We start from the raw sequence: 25,622 nt of genomic DNA on the forward strand, positions 1-25,622 counted from the left end.
CCTCCACCCATAACCCACCCTGTTTCAATGGTCTTTCTGGTTAACCCACCCATTTTCCCCTTACAGGAAGTTAATGGCTCAGAATAGACCCTCCTACAGAATTTATCATCACTAACAGATTGTTTAGAATAGAGATCTAGAGAAGCTAACAAGCAAGGTTCTTTCTCAGTGAGGTTAATGAGAATCCCTATAATGGCAGTAGACTTCCAGCAGACACCACAACAAAGCACCATCAATTGCTGAAAGCTAAAAAATAGATATTTTCAATAGTATTTCATTTTCTATTGGAAAAGTCTTTAAATTACATTAAATAAGTCTCTTTCCCCCCAAAGAAATAGTCTAGCTTTTATTATGATGCCTGTAAAAAGTAGGTAACAGCAAGCACACAAGGATCGTTTAACAGCACAGTGCAATGATTTGTATTCACTCACCCCCTAGAACCAAACTGATAAACCGTGCCACACCTGATTATATATAGCAGCATGGTTGAAATAACCAAGCAAAAGGTGACACATTCACAACTTACATTTAGGTGATCACAGGTTTATGAGGGTAGATCAGTCCAATAAAGTAGTAACAGAACAAACAGGACAAGGGAGATACTAACATTCCCCTATCCCTATGCCACAAGATTTTTGATCCATATTGCAACAGTGCAAACAGAACATGTGACATTATGTGTTAGACACTGCAGAAAAGTAACATTTGAGAAAAAGGCCATTTATCAGTAAGTACTTCAAATTGCCTTCTTCCCCAGTGATAGCAAACAGTTGATGTTAAGCATTTATTTTAAACTGGTACTAAAGGAATGGAAATGCAAATTTTTTAAATCAATGGTTTGTACCCTGGAATTGAAATTTCTTGAACTAGAAAAAGTGATTAATACAACATCATTTTCTAAAGTCCATGAAATAAAATTAACTGTAAACAGACAGCTTCCTTTTTCACATCCAAACATTGATTCCATCTTTGTACAAGAAAGTATACCTGGCTCCAACCCTTCCGTGCCTGAATCCATCTTAAATCTTTAAAACAATAAAAATGCTTTATTGTATTCCTATAATTTCCTGTATTGTGGAATCATAATCATACCCCTATTGCAGAGTTTTAAAAGCTCAAATCAGGCATACACTTATAGCCAAGATCTGCTTTTTCACATCGATAAACTTATTAATAAGCAGCCTAAATAGTAACACAATATGTTGTATTCTGTAGTGCATAAAATAAGCAATATCCACTTTAAATGCCAATTCTTTCTTAGAGTTACTTTAAAAAAATTATTTTTGCATAGTTTTAAGCGCCACCAACAATCACAAATGTGAAATACTTCCAAAAAGAAAAAAGTCAGTCTTACGTTCATTTCATAGATTACTCTCCTCAAAAGCAAAATACTCAGAATCCAAACATATACATACTTTTATGTGTTATGTGTTTAAGTAAACCACAGTCACAATTCCAAATATTTTGGGTAGCCAACTCAGAATCTAATTTAGTACAAAGTTCCTCAAATATTTATAAACCATCTACTGTATACTTATTTGGGTGACAAATTGCTATTCATTCATTCAGTAATCTGTAGTGAAATACTATACAAGTATTTGTCCTTTTAAAAGTCGGGCACATACCCAGGAAATAGACCCAATTATAATAAAAGCCTACTAGATTATCAGTGACCTCTAGCAAATCTGCCTGCTCTAAATGAGATACTATTTTATATATATAAATATTCTTGACTATGTACAAGAATATATATATATATATTCTTGTATATAGTTTATATATGTATATATAAATTTATATATATATATAAATTTATATATATATATTTAACCATAATTTTTGAGGCCTTTACAACCGACGAATCACAAAAAACTGAGAATTATAAAAATAATTTCTACCAGGGTACCTTTCCCCTAGACCTGCACTTTCAGTGTCCTTTTCCCAAACATGTAAGACCAAAGGAAAAAAAGCAATTGCCTTAATTTCTCTGTTTGGGGAAATACATCTATCTGTAGAGAAATAAAAAAGAAGAAGGGCAGTGGGAAATACATCAGAAAGAGGAATTATCACATTTAATGTAAATGAGGTAAATAAATTTTTGAAGTGAAAACTGCATTATGGAGAACCTCTCATACCAAATATTGTACTTTTCAATTTCCTGGGCACTGAGTAGTTAGAGGAGTAGATGGGGTTAATGTGCATAAAAATCAAAGGCAAGGTATAAAGGTATAGCTGCCTCCAAGAGCTAAGTATGTAATGCTTGACTTTAGTAATCTCTGAGTTCGTTCTTTTGTCTAACCACAGGAGAATTAAATATACCCTGATAATACAGGCAAATAGTAAATTGGGTAGATGTGTTTGATATTTAAAATAATCCAAGTATTACCAAGCCACCCTCCACTTAAAAAAAAAAAAAGTTAATTCTAACCAACAGTAGAACAAAACTGTTCACATTTTCACACAATCCCAACCTTACTTCAAAATATAAAGTACAAGGTTTTAGCTATTTAAAATAAATAAAGAAAAATCTTATTTCCTTTGGCATCTTAGAAAGTAACTAAACTATAACAATTAAAGGAGGTGATTGTATAAAGGAATTTATACTTAAGCAAACACATAGGGGAAAAAAACATACCAACTTGTGTTTAGTATGCAATAATATCAACTACAAGAGCTTACTATTAATTAGGAAAGCCTTACAAGTTTTTGGAAGAACCTTCACATCTTTAACATTACAATATATTTAATAATGGTTCTTTTATTGCTTCTAAGATTATTGAGAAGTCAAATGAAATTATGCTGAATTTATGGTTCAAAATTATTTTGCAAACACTTAACGATTGTAATTTAGGATAAATAACACTTGAAGAAAGCAAACCTTTTATAAAATGACTTTCAATATACAGCCTTACTTTAATTCATTCTCATTCCATTACATTTTTGTTATTTTGCATTGGTCCTGAAAATTTAATAAGAACTGTGTTTCTATGTATAGAACTGACTGCATAAGTCCATTTCAGTCTTCATAAAATGGTCACATTAGTGTTTGAGCTTGCAAAACTAATAATTTTCAAACTTTTGAACTTAGAATGAAATGTAACTTTAATACGAATAGAAAGTCTGACTATGTACAAGAAAAGGTAAAGTTTTCAATTCTCATATTATCAGAAACATCATAAAGAAAGCTAGATTTATAACACACTTCTATTCCTATGTGTATGTGAAGTATGTACAGTAAAACACCACACAGCTTTCATGTGTCAATAGGGGTAAATGCAAGCAAGAGTGACTTTTAAAGTACCTGATAAAGCAATCTCTATAAAGCCAAAATTAGGCTAAAAAACTGCAAATAGTTGATTGCATCCTTGGAAGAGCTCAAAGAAAATTTCATCAGTTTAAAAATAGAAAGATGTCAAATTCACTGAAAAACTAAGTTGGGTTCTTTCATTAAATCTTGGGAATACTGCAACATCAAATATTTGCTGTTTCTGCAAGAGGAACAAAATTGGCAGCTCCATTTTTACGTTATTACTCACACAGGAAAGTTTTAGGAGTGGAGAATTGTAACAAAACATTCCAAATGGACGACCTAAAATTGGAGCAAGGGGTAATGCCCCTTGGCATTATTTCCCCAACAAATACAGAATACAAATTTACCATCAGAATATTAGCTGTGTGTGGTAAGAGGGGGAAAAATAGATACGGTGTCCTAGTCTGTGGACAAGGACAAAAAGGCTCTGAATAGGTCACCATCTTCAATTCTGGATAAATCTCATATTTAAGAATTCTCAAATGCTTAAAATGGTGGTCTTTTCAGCTACCCATCCTAAGAAGTCAAGTACAAGCATGCAAGTAAATTCACAGGCACAGAGGATCCATGTTAAAAACAGTTAAGGTAGCTGTGATGCAACACCAACAATTTGAATGGCCCTGACACACTCAAAATATTATCTTAATTATTCAACGAAATCCTGAAGCAAACTCTTGCTAGTCTTGGTACACTGCTAAACACTAAAGTAGCATGTTTTTTCCATGGTTTCAGCTTAGCTCAAAGAATTTTTACACTATTAAGAAAAAAATTAAAGTATTTCCCCTTTTTAAATTTACACAGACGTTTAATTAGCTTTATTTACAGAGCAGGGATTTTTTTTTCAGTCTCCAATGGTGCCTAGATAACATCATTAGGCAAGAATGCCAGTTTAAAAGAAATCTATGCAGAATCCTAAAAATAACAGATGTTGATGCTCCTCAAGAAAGGGCAAGCTTGACTATATCAGCAGCTCTTTCTCTATGCCTCAGTTACTCAGAAGCAATTCTGTTGCAGTCTCTACATCCCATGATTTTGAAGACAAGGCCACTATTACTGCATTCTGTAGAGAAGAAAAGGGGACACAAAAAAATCAAATCTCAAGAAAATATTTTTAAAATACTGAATCATGCACTATCTTTATATTGAGAAATCACACCTTGTTTTCTTTTTTTTTTTTTTTTAAGTTGCCTGGCATTTGTAGTGCATAAAAAGCTCCTAAACCAATGACTGGAATTAGCAAAGGGAAAAGAAAAATCACTGATTATAATAACAGAAGAAAGTTTATCAAAACTAGATTTAGAGAGTATCTTTGAAACACTTTTGTCAGCCAAGGATTTGCAGCAATAATTTTAAGTCAATTTTAAGTCAATCAATAAATGTATCAAAATAAGTATGCTTTTATATACTTACCCTATCAAAGCCCATAGCACATAAGTTTTCTATTTTTTTGGTGTATTCTGGACTAGAAACTGGTGCTCCAGCATACACATGTGCCCAAAGTCGAGCTGTCTGTTTGAACATTTCAGGATTTTGTTTGTACTATATGGAGAAAAAAATCAAATGACATGACAATACATTAGTAGTATTCAATACTTAATTGCCTAAGAACTTGTTTCTTTTCTTTTCTTTTTTGAAGTTTATTTACTTTGAGAGAGAGCACATGCACAAACAGGGGAAGGGCAAAGAGAGAATCCCAAGCAAGCTCTGCACTGCCAGTGTAAGCCCAGTGTGGAGCTTGAACCCATGAACCTCCAGATGATGACCAGAGCTGAAGTTGGACGTGAAGTGTCAAACATTATACAGCTAAACAGAATTATTTGCTTCTAAAACTAGGTGGACATTCACTAATAAATGTAACTGACCTTTGTACTAACCATAGTTCAGGACAGAATACAACTAGACTTCACTGTTTTGCTAGAGCTGTATTAGCATACAGTGATTTAAGGATATGCCATGTGCAATGCCTGTTTATTTTTTTAAAGATTTTATTTTGGGGACACCTGGCTGGGTCAGTTGGAGAGCATGGGACTCTTGATCATGCGGTTGAGTTCAAGCCCCATGTTGGGCATGGAAACTACTTAAAGGAAAAAAAAAAGATTTTATTTTTAAGTAATCTCTACACCCAACTTGGGGCTCGAATTTACAACCATGAGGTCAAGAGTCGCATGTTCCACCGAACAAGCCAGGCAGGTGCCCTGATTTACAGCATGTTTTGAAAGGTTTATGAACTTATCTCTTAAAAGTACCATAAAGTACTTTTAAAATGTAATACTTCCCATTCTCATTGGAATGAGATAAATTTATTCTCAAATACTCTGAGGCCAACATTACTTAACAAGTGACGTATAAATTTAAAATAACTATTCAATTCATTTTAATATTTCTTTTAAAAGTATTGAATATTTTAAGACTGATAAGCTTCTACTGTATATTAAAATGAAAAACCTAGTTTCTACCATGTTAATTCTTAATAAGAGAATAAGTCAAATTATTGAACTCTTTTAGGAACAAGAAGAAAGTGCTTAGACCAACTTCAGGCTTTGAGGCTCAGATCTCCAATAGGAACTCAAAGCTGAGACTCAAGCTATGGTTTTGACTACCCAGAGGGAATGAACAGTGTATATATGTAGCACGTAAAACCCTAATTCTAAGCACTCTGAGACAAACAACAGACCATATTAACAAGGATATACATTAAACAAGGAGTGAACAGCTTTTCAAGGGAAAGGAACAGGTTTTACTAAGAGGAAAGTTTCCTCAGGCAGAGGAAACATGACAAATTGGGGGAAATAACCAGTATAAATGAATCCCATCTTGAAAAGGCAAGGAATCCAAGGAACAGTAAGAATTTAGATGAGATAAGCTGGGTTTGTAGACAGTTCAAATCATGGAAAAGCTCTGCAAACTAAAGAATCTGGATTTACCAAGTAGGTAATAGCAGAGCTTCCAATAGGTTTTTAGTAGTAAAGTAAAATAAGATTTGTACTTTACAAAGCTAACTGGTATCAATGTAGAAGATGGGGGAAGGAAGAGGCCGAAGAAGGGGCAGGTATAAGAGCAGTCGAATGGAGACATTTTTAAAAATGTGAACTAAGGCAAATCAGAGAAGTATGATGAAAGAGATACTGGGAATGGAATCAACAAAAGAAAAGGAGACAGAAAGAAATTCCAAGTCTGTGATGTGGACATTTAAATTGATGATAGTATAATATAAAGATAGAAAGTTCACAGGATTTAAGATTCTAGGTTCAGTTTTGGGAATACTGTGCTGAGGTATCAGTGAAACATTCATATAGGGCTATCCTGTTTCTGAATAGGCTCTTGGGCTCAGAGAGAGGTCAAAGCCTAAACATTTTCTCAACTTACAGGTGATTGTATCAGTATGGATATGATCACCAAAGTTACCATATATAATGGAAAATAAAAGGAACAGTGTCAAAACCAAGGAACCATATTTAAGAGGGAGGAAAAAGAGAAATAATTGTAGAAACTAAGAAGGAACAACTATAACTACCAAGATGAAGAGAGTGTTGTATCTCAAGTCAAGAGAAGAAAAATTTTTAGATGGGGGAAAAAAAAAAGCTCAGTAAATCCTAATGGCTTAGAGGTTGGCAAACTTTCTCTAAAGACCAGATAATTATTTCAATTTTCAGACCATACCGTCTTTGTTCCAACTGTTCAACTCTGCCACTTTGTGGCTGGAAAGTAAACAAAGGGGTGTGGCAATAAAACATTATTTACTTGTAATTTACTGTCCTCTGTTAAGATCCTTGGTAACATTTACCATGCCACTTCAGCTATAGCAAGAGCTGGTTAAAATGATCATCAGGGGAGGGATCATCACTAAACTGAAGGACAGAGATGGATACACACATGATAAAGCATGTACAGTAAATAATCACAGAATCCAGATGTAGGCAGGACTATGGGTGTTCACTGTGTAATTCTTTTCACATTGTGCGTTTGAAAATTTCCACTGATGTGTTTTTTAAAAAAAGCATCTATCACATATCCAATTAAATTAGTATTTTAAAAATCAGTAAATTAAGTTTTCACTATTATATCTGAAAAAATTATCTTACCACAAGAAAGAAAACCATTTCCAAATTTAGTTTCAATGGAACTATGCTCATGTGTTAACACTGCAAACCACTATGGTAGTAAAGAATTATAGGTAAGTATAGGAAGGTCTTGTAAAAGCAGCTACCTTACCTGATTTGCTACTACTGCATCTTGTGGATCATCTGGTTCTGCAGCTGCCAACAGGGCTTGCAATGACAATAATACCGTGCGGAGAGTCATTGCTGCTGCCCTAAAATTCAAACAGGAAAATATTCCAGTTAAGAACACACTGCATGACAAAAACCAAAGTGGATGTTTCCTGAATAAAATATAAAAACTGGAGATAAAAATAATTTAGATTTTATCTTAATCATGTAGCTAAACTGTAGAAATTTATATATCTACCTACCATATTTTTCTTCTTCTTGACTTTAAAATGAATGGAGTCTATTTCTTAAGACAATTCAAAGGGTCCTGAACTGGCCTTTTCTTTTTGTTGGCAATATCCTTCTAGTCAACTTTATCCACTGACTTAATTTTCTACCCACTTCTCTACACATGAAGTGATAAACTAGTATGTGTAACTTTCTTTCAATGCCACTCCAAAAACATATAAGATACCATCAAGCAAATATCCCTTATTTTCAAGAAAGCCTAAAAGCACTCCATAACATTCTGAAACAGACCAAGTTTACTTAAAATATATCACCACTAAATTCATGCTTCTAAATGTATTTTTTAAGCAAGTATTTATTTAAAAAAATGGTATCTATGGGGCGCCTGGGTGGCGCAGTCGGTTAAGCGTCCGACTTCAGCCAGGTCACGATCTCGCGGTCCGTGAGTTCGAGCCCCGCGTCAGGCTCTGGGCTGATGGCTCGGAGCCTGGAGCCTGTTTCCGATTCTGTGTCTCCCTCTCTCTCTGCCCCTCCCCCGTTCATGCTCTGTCTCTCTCTGTCCCAAAAATAAATAAAAAACGTTGAAAAAAAAAAAAAAAAATTAAAAAAAAAAATGGTATCTACATAACCAGCAAGGATTCTTCGTGTTTCTGTTAAAAAAGCTGTCTGACCAGTATAGAAATATTCATAAATATAATAAATGCAACAGTGAAATATTTAAAAAGTTGAAGGAGCATTAAATAATAAGCCCATTTTAACCACACAAATTAGATCATTCTAATCCAATCTTTTTCAACTGGGTTCCTCATTTTAACCACGGAACAGAGAAAATTACCAAGTGACTATTTTCTCAATTTTCCCAAGAATGGTACCATCTTTGACTATTACAATAAAGGTTAATTTATTACCAATAATGGAGGCCTTAACCAACAATAGATGCCTTAAGGCACTGTATCCCACAAAGTGTAGTTTCACCAACCAGTAGTGTCAACATCACCTGGGAAACTTGTAAGAAATGAAAATTCTCAGCCTCATCCCAGACTTCCTGAATCAGAAATGCCAGGGTAGGATTAACAAGTACCCCAAGTGATGTTTTTTTAGTTAACATCTTAAAACACTTTTTTTTTAATTAAAACAACTTTTATTTATTTATTTTAGAGAGAGAGCAAGTACACAAGCAAGGGGGAAGGAGACAGAATCCCAAGCTCAGTGCAGAGCCTGACATGGGGCTCAATCCCACGACTCTGGGATCATGACCTGAACCAAAATCAAGAGTCAGATGCTCACCTGATTGAGCCACTCAGGCACCCCACTCCAAGTGATTCAGATGCAACCTAATGTTTGAGAAATACTGTTTTAAGGGATTACAGCCTGAGCTAATTGAGAAGGGCTACTCTAAACCAATATAATAAAATCAATATCAAAACTGTAGTTCTGTATTTTATATATGAGAGAAAAATTGCATCACAAATGAATCATCAAAAATGCTACCAGAGGGGCGCCTGGGTGGCTCAGTCGGTTAAGCGTCCGACTTCAGCTCAGGTCACAATCTCGCGGTCCGTGAGTTCAAGCCCCGCGTCAGGCTCTGGGCTGATGGCTCAGAGCCTGGAGCCTGCTTCTGATTCTGTGTCTTCCTCTCTCTCTGCCCCTCCCCCGTTCATGCTCTGTCTCTCTCTGTCCCAAAAATAAATAAACGTTAAAAAAAAAAAAATTAAAAAAAAAATGCTACCAGAATAAAAATTTTTATTTCTCAATCTACCTTTTTGAGAAGTTTAATCAGAAAAGGAAGAGACTGGTTATGACACAAAAGTTAGCTGAAATGCTAAACTAGCATTAAAGAGAACAGGATTTTAAAAGCTTTTTAAACCACTATATATGGTTATGTAATGGAAATTTCTAATTCTGAAACAGGGCTGGAAAAATGGAGATTGTTTTTCTAAACCAAGGTTCTAAACTTCCAGGGCACCTGGGTGGCTCATCAGTTAAGCATCTGACTTTGGCCCAGGTCATGATCTCATGGCTTTTGAGTCTGAGCCCCGCACTGGGCTCTGTACTGAGAGTGCACAGCCTGCTTCTGTTCCCCCCCTCCTGCCCCTCCCTCTCTTGCATGTGCTCTCTCTCAAAAATAGATAAACATAAAAAATAATAATAATAAGGTTCTATATTTCCTAAGAGCTTACAAAAGTTACTTTCAACCAACAGGTACACCATCTTTAGAATGGATATTCTTTTAAGACAGGAATCAAAGCATAAAAATCGGTATTTAGCGCTTAAATGTTCATTCTTGTCCTGCCGTTATCACTGTGACAAGGTGAAATCTTTCTTAATTAGAAGTACACTACTTTTGGGGCACCTGGGTGGTTCAGTCAGTTAAGTGTCCAACTCTTGATTTCGGCTCAGGTCATCCATCATCTGACAGTTGGTGAGATTGAGCCCCAAGTCAGGTTTTGTGCTGACAGCTTGGGATTCTCTCTTTCCCCCTTTCTCTGCCCTTCCACTGCTCACACACTCTGTCTCAAAGTAAATGAACATTAAAAAAAATACACTACTTTCATTGTCTATTTGGGTAATTAAATTTTTTAATGTTTATTTTTGAGTGTGTGCACGCACAACTGGGGGAAAGGCAGAGAGAAGGAGAGAGGGTCTGAAGTGGGCTCCACACTGACAGAAGAGGCCAATGTGAGGCTTGAATTCATGAACCTGTGAGATCATGACCTGAGCCAAAGTTGGACACTTAACTGACTAAGCCACCCATGTGCCCCTCTATTTGGGTAATTTTGAAGAGAATGTTTAAAGGTACGTGAACATCAAAAGCTGCCTACATGTATCAGCATAAAGCTCACCTCCATCACCTGAAAATCATCCAGAAGAGACAAAAATACAAATTATCACAGAAATAGGATATATAAAGTTAAGCTGGCTACTCTAATATTCCATTGAACTTATTTAAGCACACCAGTGAAAAAATCCGTGACATTAAACAAAATCTTAAGTTACATAATTTTTAATTAATATAATTATTTCTTTCAAGGAAAGTTATCTGAATATTAAAGATAAATCTTCACTCAAAGGAATATTTCATACTAAAACAATTATTAAACTCACTATAATTTTAACTTGTAATAAAAACAATGAAAACATGTAAAATAAAAGCCGTCTAAATCTCACAAATCATTGGGCAACTGAGTGGCTAAGTCAATTAAGCATCCAACTCTTGATCTCAGCTCAGGTCATGATCTCATGGTTCATGAGACTGAGCCCCATATGTCAGCCCCTACACTAACAGTGCAGAGCCTGCCTGGGATTCTCTCTCTCTGCCCCTACCCTGCACACTCTCTCTCTCTCTCTCTCTCTCTCAAAATAAATAAACTTAAAAATCTCACAAATCTTAGCAAAACCCTAATAACATTACATAGATAGATTTATATTTTTATCTCAAGGCAATAAACATTTTTCTTTAAAACTTGATGAGCTCTTGGGGCGCCTGGGTGGCTTGGTTGGTTAAGCATCCGACTTCAGCTCAAGTCACAATCTCCTGGTTCTTGAGTTCGAGCCCCACGTTGGGCTCTCTGCTGTCAGCACAGAGCTTCCTGCTTCAGATCCTCTGTCTCCCTCTCTCTCTGCCCCCACCCCCACTCTTGCAAGTTTTCTCTCTCTCTCAAAAATAAATAAATGTTAAAAAAAAACTTGATGAACTTTCAAAAGAATGAATTTGGGCCCTTGCTTTACACCATTAATTCAAAATGTATCAAAGAACTCTGTGTCTCCCTCCCTCTCTCTGCCCCTCCCCCACTCATGCTCTCTGTCAAAAATAAATTTAAAAAAACTTAAAAAAAAAAAAAAAGGATCAAAGAACTAAGTATAAGAGCTAAAACCATACAACACTTAGAAGAAAACATAGGGGGAAAGCTTCACAATTGGGGTTGAATTTCTTGGATGGGATATCAAAAGCACAGGCAACAATAGGAAAACTGGAGAAACTGGTGTAACTACATCCAAGTTAACTGTATAGACAGAAAAACCTGTGCAAAGGATAAAATCAATAGAGTGAAAGGCAACCCACAGAATGAGAGAAAATATTTGCAAATCATATCTGATAAAGGGTTAATGTTTGGAATATATAAAGAATTGCTGTTAACAACAAAAACTCAAAAAATAAGGACCTGGACAAACATTTCTCCACAGAAGATATAAAAATAGCTTATAAGCACATGAAAAGATGCTTAACATCACTAATTGTTAAGGAAACCAAACAATGAGACACTACTTCACATCCATTAGGATGGCTACTCTCAAACAAAACAGAAAAATAACAATTGCTGGTGAAGATGTAGAGTCACTGGAATCCTTGGGCATAGTTGGTGGGAATGCAAAATGGAGCAACAATTACAAAAAACACTATAGCAGTTCTTCAAAAAACAAAACAAACAAAAAAAAAACACCTAAACACAGAGTTACCATATGATCTAACAAATCCACTTCTAGATACAGACCCAAAATAACTGAAAGCAGAGACTTAGATACTAGTATACCCATGTTCATAACAAGTATTACTCACAATAGCCAGAAGGTGAGAGTAACTCATTTCCATCAACCCATGAATGAAGAAAATGTGATCTTTATCTATCTACACACAATGAAATATTACTCAGCCTTAAAAAGACAAATCAGACCCATGCTACAACATGATGAATCCTGATGACATTAAATTAATAAGTGAAGCCAGGAATAAAAAGACAAATACTATGATTCATGAGGTACCTAGAAAAGCCAAATTCACAGAGACATGAAGTAGAATGGTGGTTGCCATAGGCTGGAGCAAGACAGGAATGGGAAATAAGTGTAGAGGTGAAGAGTTTCAGTTTCAAAACATGAAAGGGTGGGGAGGGGGTGTGGTAGAAGGATGAAGAGTCAAAGCACAGAGGATTTTTAGGACAGTGAAAGTACTCAGTATACCACAATGATGGATACATGTCATACACTTCTTCAAATGCACGGAATGGACAACACTAAGAGTGAACCAAAATATAAACTATGATTGGGATAGGTCAATGTAGGTTCATCAACCATAACAAATGTACCATTCTGATGGAGGATGTTGATAATGGGGGAGGCTATGCATGTGTGGGGGCAGGGAGTATATGGGAAATTTCTATACCTTTCTTTCAATTTTGCTGTGAACCTAGAACTGCTCTAAAAAAATAAAGTCTTATAAAAAAAAAAACAAACCTGGGGACTGGGGACTGGTAGCACAACAATGTGAATATACTTAATAATACTCATCTGTATACTTATTTTAAACAGCTAAGATTACCATGTTATAGGTCAATTAAAAACACCAAGACGGTAAATTTTATGTCATATGCATTTTACAGTATAAAAACATTGTTTTTGAGAGAGAGCGAGAGCGATAGAGAGAGAATGTGTGGGAGGAGGGGCAGAGAGGGAGATAGAGGATCCCAAGCAGGCTCTGTGCTGTTATCCGACACAGGGCTCAATCTCACAAACCGTGAGATCATGATCTGGGCTGAGATCAAGAGTTGAACCCTCAAGACTGAGCCATGTAGGAGCCTCAAAAACATTTTTTAAAGTGAGAAGCTCTTCTCTTTGAGAGTCATAAGTCCTTAATATAAATACTTAAAAATACTTTTCCTTTATTTCCACTGTCTTTATTGGGAAGACACAAACTACTACAATAGACCTCTGAAATGACCACTTTCAAAACCAGAAACTAAGGACCTAAAGGTGAACATGTTAGAAGGGATAGTTTGCTCTCAATATGGAAGAAAAAAATCTTAGACTTCATTCATAACAATCTTAAAGAGAAAACGTTATGTTTTCTGCATGCTTGAAATTTTTCATAATAAAATGTTGGGGGAGGTATTTATAAATCATTAAGAATTAATTAGCTAGGGGCGCCTGGGTGGCTCAGTCGGTTGAGCACCAACTCTTGGTTTTGGCTCAGGTCATGATCTCACAGTTATGTGGGTTTGAGCCCTGCATTGGGCTCTGTACCTACTTGGGATTCTCTCTCTCCCTCTCGTTCTCCCACTTGCCAATTTGTCTGTCTCTCTCAAAATAAATAAACTTAAAAAAAATTTTTTTAATTAAAAAAAAATTAGCTAAAAATAAACATAAATGACGCTTGAAACTAATACTGTATGTCAACTATACTTCAATACAAAATAAAAATTTTAATATTTATTTTTGAGAGAGAGAGAGAGAGAAACAGAGTGTGACTGGGGAAGAGGCAGAGAGTGAAAGACAGAGAGAGAAGACACAGATTCTGAAGCGGGCTCTAGGCCCTGAGCTGTCAGCACAGAGCCTGATGTGGGGCTTGAACTCACAGACTGCGAGATTATGACCTGAGCTGAAGTCAGATGCTTAACTGACTAAGACACCCAGGTGCACCCCTCCAATAAAAAATTTTTAAAAAATGAATGATAGAGGAAAAAAACCACTCTAAATATAAAGTTTTAAAAAGCTAGACAAGAAAATTAATGGTAAAGAATGACATTGTTTTAATTTAGTTGTAATAAAATTACTATCAAAACAAAACCTAGTCTTCTGGCTCTAAGTACTATAGAAATTATAACATCTTTGATAGTGTAAAGAAATATATGAATTTTTTGACTGCTCTAAATTTTAAATCTAAACATAGTAATGTGAAAAAAAGCATACAACTGAACATACAATCTTTCATTCCATTTATTGTTTTACACAGTACTAACTAAATACACAATGCATTGAGATTTTTAGGATTTAGTATGTAAAAAACAAATCCTAACAGGTAAACAGGATTATGAAATTTCAACTTGTGTCAGCTAATTTTAATAATCAGTGGTTGACATACCTTACAAATCTATCTTAAATAAATCAATTTTGCTCAGATCACAGAAACACAGTTAAGATGGCAAATTAAATATTCATGCATACAGGGACATATGTTTATAGCAGCATTATAAACAATAGCCAAAGTATGGAAAGAGCCCAAATGTCCATCGATGGATGAATGGATAAAGAAGATGTGGTTATACATACATACATATATATACATACATACATATGGTTGTATGTATATATATGTATGTGTGGTTGTACACACACACACACACACACACACACACACACGCACACACACACATAATGGATTATTACTCAGCAATCAAAAAGAACGGAATCTTGCCATCTGCAACTAGGTGGATGGAACTGGAGGGTATTATGCTAAGTGAAATTAGAGAAAGACAAGTATCATATGACTTCACTATAAGAGGACTTTAAGAGACAAAACAGATGAACATAAGGGAAGGGAAACAAAAATAATATAAAAACGGGGGGGACAAAACATGAGACTCTTAATTATGGAGAACAAACAGAGGGTTACTGGAGGGGGTGTGGGAGGGGGAATGGGTTAAGGGGCATTAAAGAATCTACTCCTGAAGTCATTGTTGCACTATATGTATGCTAACTGATTTGGTATAAATTTAAAAAATTAAATAAAATTAAAAATATATATTCATGCATACAGAGTAAGGCCTTCAATATGTACAATAGCCATGTGAACTGTCTCTATTGTTGACTGTTATTTTCTATTAACGGTCTTCCAGAAGACCATCAACATAATCGATGTTTATTTAAAACACTGACAACTACTTAAAAATGGCAACTTTTTTGTTTTAATTTTTTATTAAAGTATAATAAGCAGAGTTATACAGCTAGATGAATTTTTATATATGTATACAACACCCATGAAATCATCACCTAGATCAAAATATAGAGTACTTCCAGCACTCCAAAAAGCCTTCTCATGCAACTCCCTTTCACAACCCTCATCTACCCCTACCACTGTCCTAATTTCTATCATAGTTTTGGCTTATCTTAAATTTTATAAAAAGCTATACAGTACATGCTCTTTTACGTCTGGCTTTTGTCACTCAACATGCCTGTGAGAATAATCCATGTTATTTGTGTGTCTATATATATATATATGTCTATATAGACATATATAGGATCTACATAGACATATATATATATATGGGGTTGTTATGGTGTGACTAAATGTGCTATAAATATTCCTGTACAAGTCTTTTGGTGGACATGCACTTATTTCTCTTGGATATAGACCTAGGAGTGGATTTGCTATGCCATATCAAAGGTGTATGTTTAGCTTTGGTAGATACTGCTGGTTGAGTGGTTGAACCATATGCCTACCATCAATGCAAGAGAACTATTTATAAGTGTGTAGTAGTATCTAATTATAATTTTAATCTGCATTTCCCTGATGACTAATGACACTGAGTATTGCTTATCAGTCATCTAAATATTCTCTTAATGCCTGTTTATGGCTTTTGGAAGGGCAGTTTCACTGAGTGCAATTTTTATGTGTAGTTATTTTCTCCTATCCCCTATATTCAGAATAGGCGTCAGTGGAAAAACACCAGAGAATAGTTTCTTCATACAACACATTGTATAGTTAAGAAATAAACCATACTAACATTAAGTTGTTAAATATTAAAGGTAAATCGCCATCCATATATACTAATAAAAGACCAAGACTAACAAACTGTCTTCTAGCACACCTATCCCAAATTATTCAATGTTTACTCAATTTATTTTTCTGAAGATTACTATCTTGTAGTTTTCTTTACCAAATTCCAGCTCTGAAGCCTAAACATGAATATCCACTGACTGCCAATTATACCTCAATAAATGGGGGGGTGGGGGGGAGAGGGTAGGTAGGATTATCCATGTATATCCAATCTCACCTATTTTATCTGATATTATTTTTTAACATTTCAATTATATAGATATGAAATGAGACTAAATTTAGCTACTTCACACCTGCCTAAGGAAATGAGAATAGTTGACACAAAGCGTTTCAGTACAAAAGTTCAAGTTCTCTCTCTACACATTCACCATCTTCTTTCAACTATCTATAGGGAGATAATCAGATGTGGTAGTACTGCTGGCTTAACTCTGAGCAAAAAGGGAAGTCGGTGGAAAATTTCAGTCTAGAGCTTTATTTGTTTTTAAAAAGGGGGGCGGGGGGAACAGGGAGGAGAGTGTATCATTCTAGCTGCTGAGAATTGCTGAGTAGGGCAAAGTTACAAACAGGGGGGCAGGCTACTGTAATCATCCAGGAAAGAAGTAATGTGATGTGGGCCAGATAGTTAGTAGCAGTGCAACTGCTTATAAGACTTTGGTGGTTTCACCAACAAAATTTGCAAACAGGGTATACAGGGTACCAGAGAAACAAGAACCAAGGATCATGAGGACGTTTTGGCCAGAGCAAATGCAAGGATGTAGCTGTCAATAACTTAGATGGGGTGAACCAGGTTTTGGGTTAGGGGATTATCAGTTCAGTTTTCAACATGTTTACGTTTGAGATGTCTACTATATACATAGTCAAGTAAAGATGTTAAGCAGGTAGCAGGATATGAGCCTGGAGTTCAAGAAAGATAAATTTATGAGTTGCTGGTATTTAAAAAGTGAAGTTATAAAATCAGATAAGCATACCAAGAAAGTGAGTATAGATGAAGAGGAGCATAGGTAAAGACTTAGCTTTCAAGTACTGTCATGTGCAAAGCTCCAGGAGAAAAGGGAGAAACTAGTTAAGGAGTCAAGGAGTCTGGGAGTGGACATAGGAAAGGGGAAAATAGAAGACCTAATATCCCAGAAACCAAGTGAATAAAAAGTACAATGTCTGCAAATATTCCTTAGTACCACTGAATGACTGAGCTATTATAAGGGGCCTGGGCCTTTCAGATAACTTTATGGATAAAAATACTGAGTCCTATAAATTGCAAAAAGCTACAAATTAAAAGAAGGACAGATTAGGTCTATTCCACACTACTCAATGTTTAACAGTATGGAATATATATCAAGAAACTAGATCCCAAGAGATGATCTGAGGGAGGCGGCTTTACCCAGATGTGCTATTAGAATAGAAAAACAAGGCGCACCTGGGTGGCTCAGTCGGTTAAGCATCTGACTTAGGCTCAGGTCATGATCTCACCATTCATGGGTTCAAGCCCCACATCAGTCTCTGTGCTGATAGCACAGAGCCTGGAGCCTGCTTCGGATTCTGTGTTTCCCTGTCTCTTTACCCCTCCCCCACTCATGGTGTGTCTGTCTGTTCGTCTCTCTCTCTCAAAAATAAACAAATATTGGAAAAAAAAAAAAAAAAAAAAAGAGTAGAAAAACCAAACCAACAACTCTTGTCTGTTTATCCAGTTACTAAATAAACCAAATCATCCAAACACTAAATGTTGTCATTCCTGTTTCATCCTGTTCAGGTTCTATTCTTTCCATTTCTTAACAAATCAAACACATAAACTTATTACTGTTTTCTCCCACTCCAATGTCTTTTTATACTTGTTTTAGTTTTTTCCATCCATGTTGTTAGACTATGCCAGGATCTACTCTAAGAAAATTACATAAACCAATTCATGTAATACTTTTAACAGCCTTATGAAGCAGGTGTTAACCCTATTTGTGAGATGAGGAAACTAAGGCACAAAAGCTAGGTAATTTGCTCAGGAAGACAGTTCAGTAAATGGCAGAGCTAGGTTTGAATTTAAAGGGTAAGAACACTGTGCTAAAATCAGATCAGACAAAACATGTGAAAGCAGTATAAAGTGCCATACAAATGAAGATATCACCTACAAAGGCACTCCCTTCTTCAAATCTGAGAACCTTAACTCTGTCCAATTAACACAACTTTCAATATTTTTGTTGCCTATATTACATCCAAGTCAGAGCTGATTACTTCAATATTTAATTATGTTAGTCTTTCACAAACATCTTTCAGAGATAGCAAGAACTAAATTTACCAAAATAAATGAAATCAAAGCTTTTCAAGATGTAAGAGCTAGTATCTAACGTTACCTAATAAGTCACTATTTAAATAATGATTGTGATCTCAAATCTACCACATTTTTGATTATGCACTTAAGAGACTTTATAAAGTTTCAAAATTACAGCCCAAATAGGAGAAAGTATAATATATGCTTATGTTCTGAGGCAATTACACAGGTAACACTCTAAATATAGTTTGGAATTCATATGAGAGAGGGGAGAAGGTGAATTCAAAATCTCTTACCATTGATCTTTCAGGATATCCAAACAAATAGCCCCTGTGACGGAACTAATATTAGGATGCCATATTTTAGTGATAAACCGGACCTAGAATATAAAGCACACTTGAGTTTTTAAGTAACAGAAATAAAACACATATAGTTCAAATAGAACTACAGGAAAATGAAATCTTCATATTAAAAAAAAATGTCCATACTTACATTACCATCATTTTGCCTACCTGAAGGGAGGGGTGTGGAAGACAAAGCATTCAGTAAGCTGAATGTTGTCACTGACATACATTATTTTTAAACCTTTTAATAAATGTTCTGCCTCTAAAGAAACCCAACAATTATTAGGTGTTTATAATTTACCTAGCATAATATTCCATGCTGTAATAACTACAACATAGACTAAAATCCACTTAGGTAGATGAAGTAATATAAAATCAAAATTAATACAGATAGTAAATGGCAATTTATTTAGTGTCAAGTAGGATGCAGAAGAGGTGTGAAGGACAAAGTAAGTAAAATCAGTGCTTGGAAGCATTTAAGTAGTAAGTACCTGTAAGATGGCTTCTAATATTTTGCAACATTTTTTTCCCCTCAATTTCTTTTTAAAAAAATAATTCAACAAACATTTGGAAGATACTGGCACTGAGGAGACACTAAGGCTTAGTGTTTAACAGATTTATCCAGGGGATGCCTGGATGGCTCAGTCTGTTGAGCATCTGACTTTGTCTCAGGTCTGATCTTACCATTCGTGAGTTCAAGCCCTAGGCTGGGCTCTGTGCTGACAGCTCAGAGCCTGGAGCCCACTTCAGATTCTGTGTCTCCCTTTTGTCTCTGAGCCTCCCCCACTCACACTCTCTCTCTCTCAAAAATAAACATTAAAAATTTTTTAAAATAAAATGAAGAAAAAAAAAAAAAAAAAAAAGAAAATTTATCCAAAATCAAACTAGCCAGCAATAGAACAACACACACACTTACACAATCTCATTTCAGATTCTGAGTCTCCAATTGCCTATTTGTCTCAGCACTGATGAGTAAGAAACCAACAAAGTGAAAATGCTATCTCTAACAAATCACCATGAAATGAAATGTAGTTCATCGTCTCTTACTTATGAGGTTTTTTTTTTTTTGGGGGGTGGACCAACTGTTATTGGGGGGAGGGGAGGGAACCTATTATTGTTATTATCTAACAGGTTACAATAGTCACCGGAGTCAAAACTCCTTTACACCTAATAGATTAATTACTATAAAAGCCAAGCTTATAGTACTTTCCAAAAATTGACTCATCAATATATGCTTCAAATCTAAGCTATTTATGGAAAGAAGCTAAACAGATAGCTTCCACTTTTCTCCTTGTGATTCAATTTGCCTATACTACCTGTTACTACTTCCTCACTTAATTACTCATTAACTTATATGCTGGAAAAGCACTTCAACAAAATACCTAAAACTGAGGGGCTCTTTCCATGCCCTGATCCTTTTTTTGTTCTTAAAATAATTTTATTGCTTTCAAAGATGACATCCACAGAATCACAATCTCATTAAACAAGACCATCATTCTACACTTTGGTTACTAAACATTCTAATTACTTTACTACCTTCAGTTTTGCTTCCTCAAATCCATTCTCCACATTGAAACCCAAGAGTAACCTTTAAAACATATCTGATTCACTACTCTACTTAAGGCTCTTTAATGATTTCTCATTCCCTTCATGTAAGCCAGACTTCTGAAACTGAATATATATATATTTTTTTAAGATGACATGAGGGGCGCCTGGGTGGCGCAGTCGGTTAAGCGTCCGACTTCAGCCAGGTCATGATCTCGCGGTCCGTGAGTTCGAGCCCCGCGTCAGGCTCTGGGCTGATGGCTCAGAGCCTGGAGCCTGTTTCCACTTCTGTGCCTCCCTCTCTCTCTGCCCCTCCCCCGTTCATGCTCTGTCTCTCTCTGTCCCAAAAATAAATAAAAAACGTTGAAAAAAAAAAAAAAAAGATGACATGAGAGATAGGCTAAGGTTGGTTTCAGAAAGCGGGCTTACATGAAGGGAATGAGAAGTCATTAAAGAGCCTTAAGTAATGAATCAGATATGTTTTAAAGATATAAAATAACCAGATGCCATAATTTCTGTAACTCAAGGACATTATAGCATTTTGTGACTTTAAAACAAAAGTTGGTTCAATCTTTTCAACAAGATTGGAAAATTAATTTTAAATTACTGCTGAAGTTGTCAGAATGTTTATGGTGTAGGCAAGTGATCTAAGGTATCTTGCTTTTTAAAGAGTCATCTTCAAACCATGATCTCTATAGACATACGAAGACAAACATGCATATATGCAAGATCAAGGAAATTATTAAACTCTTACTTGTACTATAACCTACAGTTAGAATAAATACTTCTGAATTTAAAAATGATATAATAAAAAATTTTTCAATAGGACACTGATTATCCACTAGTATAGATGTAAATAAATGTTCTAGTAGTTTTTTCTGTGGTTTACCACTTTCTCCCCTATTCCTCTCTTCTTTGTTATTCTTTATCAACTACCTCCTTTCTCAGATTTTTCATGTCTTTATCTTTCTCAAGCCTTACTATCACCAATGGTATCCACAGGTGTCCAGAATTTTGTCCTATTATTCTGTACACACAATTCAGATCTACTATATTCGTCACTTTCTCCCATAGTGCTAACATCTCTGTTATATATCAACAAAAATGTCAAAAAAACTTGGAGGGGATGAAGTATAAAAGTAACAATACAATGACACTTACCATGACCTACTTTAGTCATATTTGACCCTGATCACAAAACAATATTAAACCAACTTTAACTAACTTATTGTACAAAAGAAAATACTATTTTATTTTAAATATGCCTGTGCAGGTGGGCAGACCCATTAAAAATTATTAGCAATGAGAGGAGCCTGGGTGGCTCAGTCAGTTAAGCATTCAACTTTGGCTCAGGTCATGATCTCATGGCTTGTGAGTTCAAGCCCCATGTTGGGCTCTGTGCTGAGAGCTCAGAGCCTGGAACCTGCTTCAGATTCTGTGTCTCTCTCTGTCCCTTCCCTGCTCATGGTCTGTCTCTCCCTCAAAAATAAACATTAAAAAAAAAATTTTTTAAAAGGTTATTAGCAATGGTATTTATACTTAATTTCACATATAAAAACTATGTTTATAATGCCAAGGCGAAAGAGGAAAATTCACAACCTAATCTCCAATACATAATTGGACAAATCACTGAGCTAGAGTTTTCCTAATTTAATGAGTTTTTTCATTATAGTTCACTCCAGAAATAACACTGATTGTATGCATTGAATAAAATTCTTCTTACACTATATTCAGCTGACTCAAAGATATACCTCCTCCGTCTAGAAGCAAACTTTCTGCTCTTCAGGTTAGTAATTTATTGCAGAATAAAAATAAGAAATACTCTGTGACCACTATTAAGCTATCAATCTAAGTTTCTTTTTTTTATTTATTTTTTAACATTTATTTATTTTTGAGACAGAGAGAGACAAAGCATGAACGGGGGAGGGTCAGAGAGAGGGAGACACAGAATCCGAAACAGGCTCCAGGCTCTGAGCTGTCAGCACAGAGCCCGACGCGGGGCTCCAACTCATGGACTGCGAGATCATGACCTGAGCCAAAGTCGGCCGCTTAACCGACTGAGCCAACCAGGCGCTCCTCAATCTAAGTTTCAATCTTGGACGATTTTACCTGCACAGTAAGAGAATTTAGCCAGCTACCTTTGATACTTTTATCTCATGAGGCTTAAAATTAAGCATGAGCCCACAATATTAAACATATGTGAACATAATCCAGCCAGAAATTTACAAATATAACTCCATTCTTTGTTATATTTACCCATCAGTAAAAATTCAAATCAATATGGTACATATCTAGAACACATTTATATGTTCATTAACATTTACTGCGAAAGCTTAATGCCATAAATGAGTACCATATTTAAAATAATACTAAATTATAACTACAACTGACCAGTTGAAGCCAGAGGGAACACATTTGAATGATTGAAGGAAGACTTTTCTAAATCTTGAAGGTACCCCAATATGCAATGGCTGGAATTAGGACAGTTGTGGTCTGAAGAGCAACATGAACTCTGTTCTTAGATTATGAGTCTTTTTTTTTCATTGTGCTAATAAGAAAAGGACTTATAAAACAGTGATTTCAATGATTAAATAAAATATCAAGTGCCTGAAACAGAGCCAGGGCTACGCAATCACTTTGGAGCTATATAAGACTATAGAGGGAAATAAACACTTCCACTGAGATCACAATTTATCCATTTCAAGTGCACAACCCCATGGTTTTTAGCATATTCACAGAGAAACTATGTAACCATCAGCAGTCACTCCCCATTCTTCACATATTCTCAGTCTTAAGCAACCACCTATCTGTTTTTTGTCTCTATGGATTTGCTTCTTCCAATGTTTCATATAAATGAAATCATACAATGTGTGGCCTTTTGTGTCTGGCTTCTTTCATGTAGCATGATGTTTACAAAGTGCATCTATCTTGTACCACATTATCAGTACTTCATTTATTTTTATAACACAAATAATATCCCATGGCATGAACCTACCACATTTTGTGTATCCATTCAGTTGATGGACATCTATGTCATTTCCACTTTTGGGTCATTATGAATAGTGCTGGTATGAACATTTATGTACAAGTTATGTGGACAGATGTTTTCACTTCTATTGGGTAGATACCTAAAAGTAGAATAAGCTAACCCTGTATTAACCATTTTGACTAAACTATGTACCAAAGCAACTCCAACATTTTACATTCCCTCCAACAAGGAATGAGAATGTCAATTTATACAGGAAATTTAAGTGTCAATGCTGAATTTTCAAATGATGTCACAGAGGGAAGCCAACAGACTGCTTCAAGAAGGGCCTTTTAGAGTGGCAGTCGCTGGTTAATGCTAATATTTACATAATGCTTACTTTGTGTAGGCATAGTTGTTAAGTACTACTATTTCATTAAATCTCAGGTACCATGAATTATTTAATACACCATTAGATTATGTACCCTAAGAAAAAAACTCTGCCAATTAAATTATGACATCACATCCACTGAAAGGTGTATCTTGATGTCAGATGTATCAAATATGTGAAAAAATGTTTGATAGAGATGACTGGCTGGCTCACTTGGAACACGCCACTCTAGATCTCAGGATTGTGGTTTGATCCCCACGTTGGGCACAGAGATTACTTAAAATAAATCATAAAGCCAGTTAAATGGCTGAAGTACATCTGAACTTCAGTGAATTGCTCTTGTTCTTGGTGGAGTCATATTTACTGTTTTAGAGATTATGACTCACTCCTTCCTCATTAAGATAAAAAAAAGTGGAGCACACTGGGCCTTATGGGATTTGCGTTCTATTTAACCTCTAGGCCTCAGTTCCCTCATTTATTAGAACTATTATAAACACTGTCGCAGGAAAGGCATATAAAATTCTCGGCACAAACCAAGTGACAGCTGCTACTGCCATTATTTAATGGTAAAAAATATAGTGGTTGAGGGCAGTCTCTTTTGAGGTCTTTTCTTTCTTTCTTCCTCCTTGTTTCCATTAAAAAGTTTTTGTAGGCTATGAGGGCAACCTTATCACTAAACGTTTAACATCTGTTTATGGGCACATGGGTGGCTCAGTCAGTTAAGTGGCAGCAGGTCACGATCTCATGGTTTTGGGAGTCTGAGACCCACATCAGGCTCTGCACTGGCAGCGTGGAGCCTGCTTGGGTCTCGGTCTCTCTCTCTCTCTCTCTCTCTCTCTCTCTCTCTCCCTCCCTCCCTCCCTCCCTCCCTCTCTCTCTGCCCCTCTCTCTCTGCCCCTCTCCCACTCACGCTGTCTCTCTCTCAAAATAAATAAATAAACTTTAAAAAAAAAGTAAAAAATAAAATCTTCTGTTAAATTTATGGTATTCAACAATTTAAAGTATCCTCAAGTGACTATTCATTCCAATGATAACACTGCAACCTAGATTGAAACCAGTGGAGGGTAACCAGGATGAGGATGAAAATTAAGTCACAGATATAAGATGAAAACTTAATCGTGGTCATCTCTAAGTGCTAATATTGAAAAATGTTTTTTAAAATAATTCAATATGTAATTTTCTCAAATTTCTACAAAAAGCGCAAACTACTTTTATACTAGAAAAAAAAAAAAGCAAGAAAAAAGAATCAACCAGGCTTAAATGGTAGAAACAACCAAAATGTTCCTTCCTTGATGGTTAAAAAAGTGGCATATATAGGGGCACCTGGGTGGTTCAGACAGTTAAGCATCCAACATCAGCTCAGGTCATGAGCTCTCAGCCAATAGGTCAGAGCTTGGAGATTGCTTTGGATTCTGTGTCTCCCTCTCTGCCCCTCTCCTGCTTGCACTGTCTCTCTCTCTTTCTCAAAAATAAATGAATGTTAAAAAAAATTTTTTTTAACGTAGCATATATGAATGGAATACTATTTAACCTTAAAAAGGAATGAAATTCTGATACATGCTGTATGTAATATGGATGAACCTTGAAGACATTATATGAAGTGAAATTAGATACAAAAGGACAAATATTGTGTGATTCCACTTAATTGAGGTACCTCACATAGTCAAATTCATACAGAAAAAGTAGAACATTGCCTATGGAGCTGTGGGCATGGGGTAAGTAATAGGGAGTTACTGTTTAACAGATTAAGATGAGAAAGTTCTGGAAATGGGATGGTAATGATGACTGCACAACAACGTGACTAT

General features: G+C 35.6%; 1 protein-coding gene across 2 annotated transcripts in view; it reads right to left on the reverse strand.

The window, feature by feature from the left end:
• Positions 1-333: 333 nt before the first annotated feature.
• UBE2K (ubiquitin conjugating enzyme E2 K) overlaps positions 334-25,622 on the reverse strand; it is a 70,692-nt gene continuing 45,403 nt past the window's right edge. For both annotated transcript variants that reach the window (XM_058722801.1, XM_058722800.1), the window contains 4 exons: positions 18,869-18,951; positions 7,523-7,622; positions 4,721-4,849; positions 334-4,370 (listed from right to left, as the gene is read on the reverse strand). In XM_058722801.1, the coding sequence (XP_058578784.1) occupies positions 4,296-4,370; positions 4,721-4,849; positions 7,523-7,622; positions 18,869-18,951 (387 nt within the window). In that variant the 3' untranslated portion in view covers positions 334-4,295. The remainder of the gene's footprint in view (positions 4,371-4,720; positions 4,850-7,522; positions 7,623-18,868; positions 18,952-25,622) is intronic.

The sequence above is a fragment of the Neofelis nebulosa genome, chromosome 3, assembly GCF_028018385.1.
Source record: "Neofelis nebulosa isolate mNeoNeb1 chromosome 3, mNeoNeb1.pri, whole genome shotgun sequence".
NCBI classification, from domain to species: domain Eukaryota; kingdom Metazoa; phylum Chordata; class Mammalia; order Carnivora; family Felidae; genus Neofelis; species Neofelis nebulosa.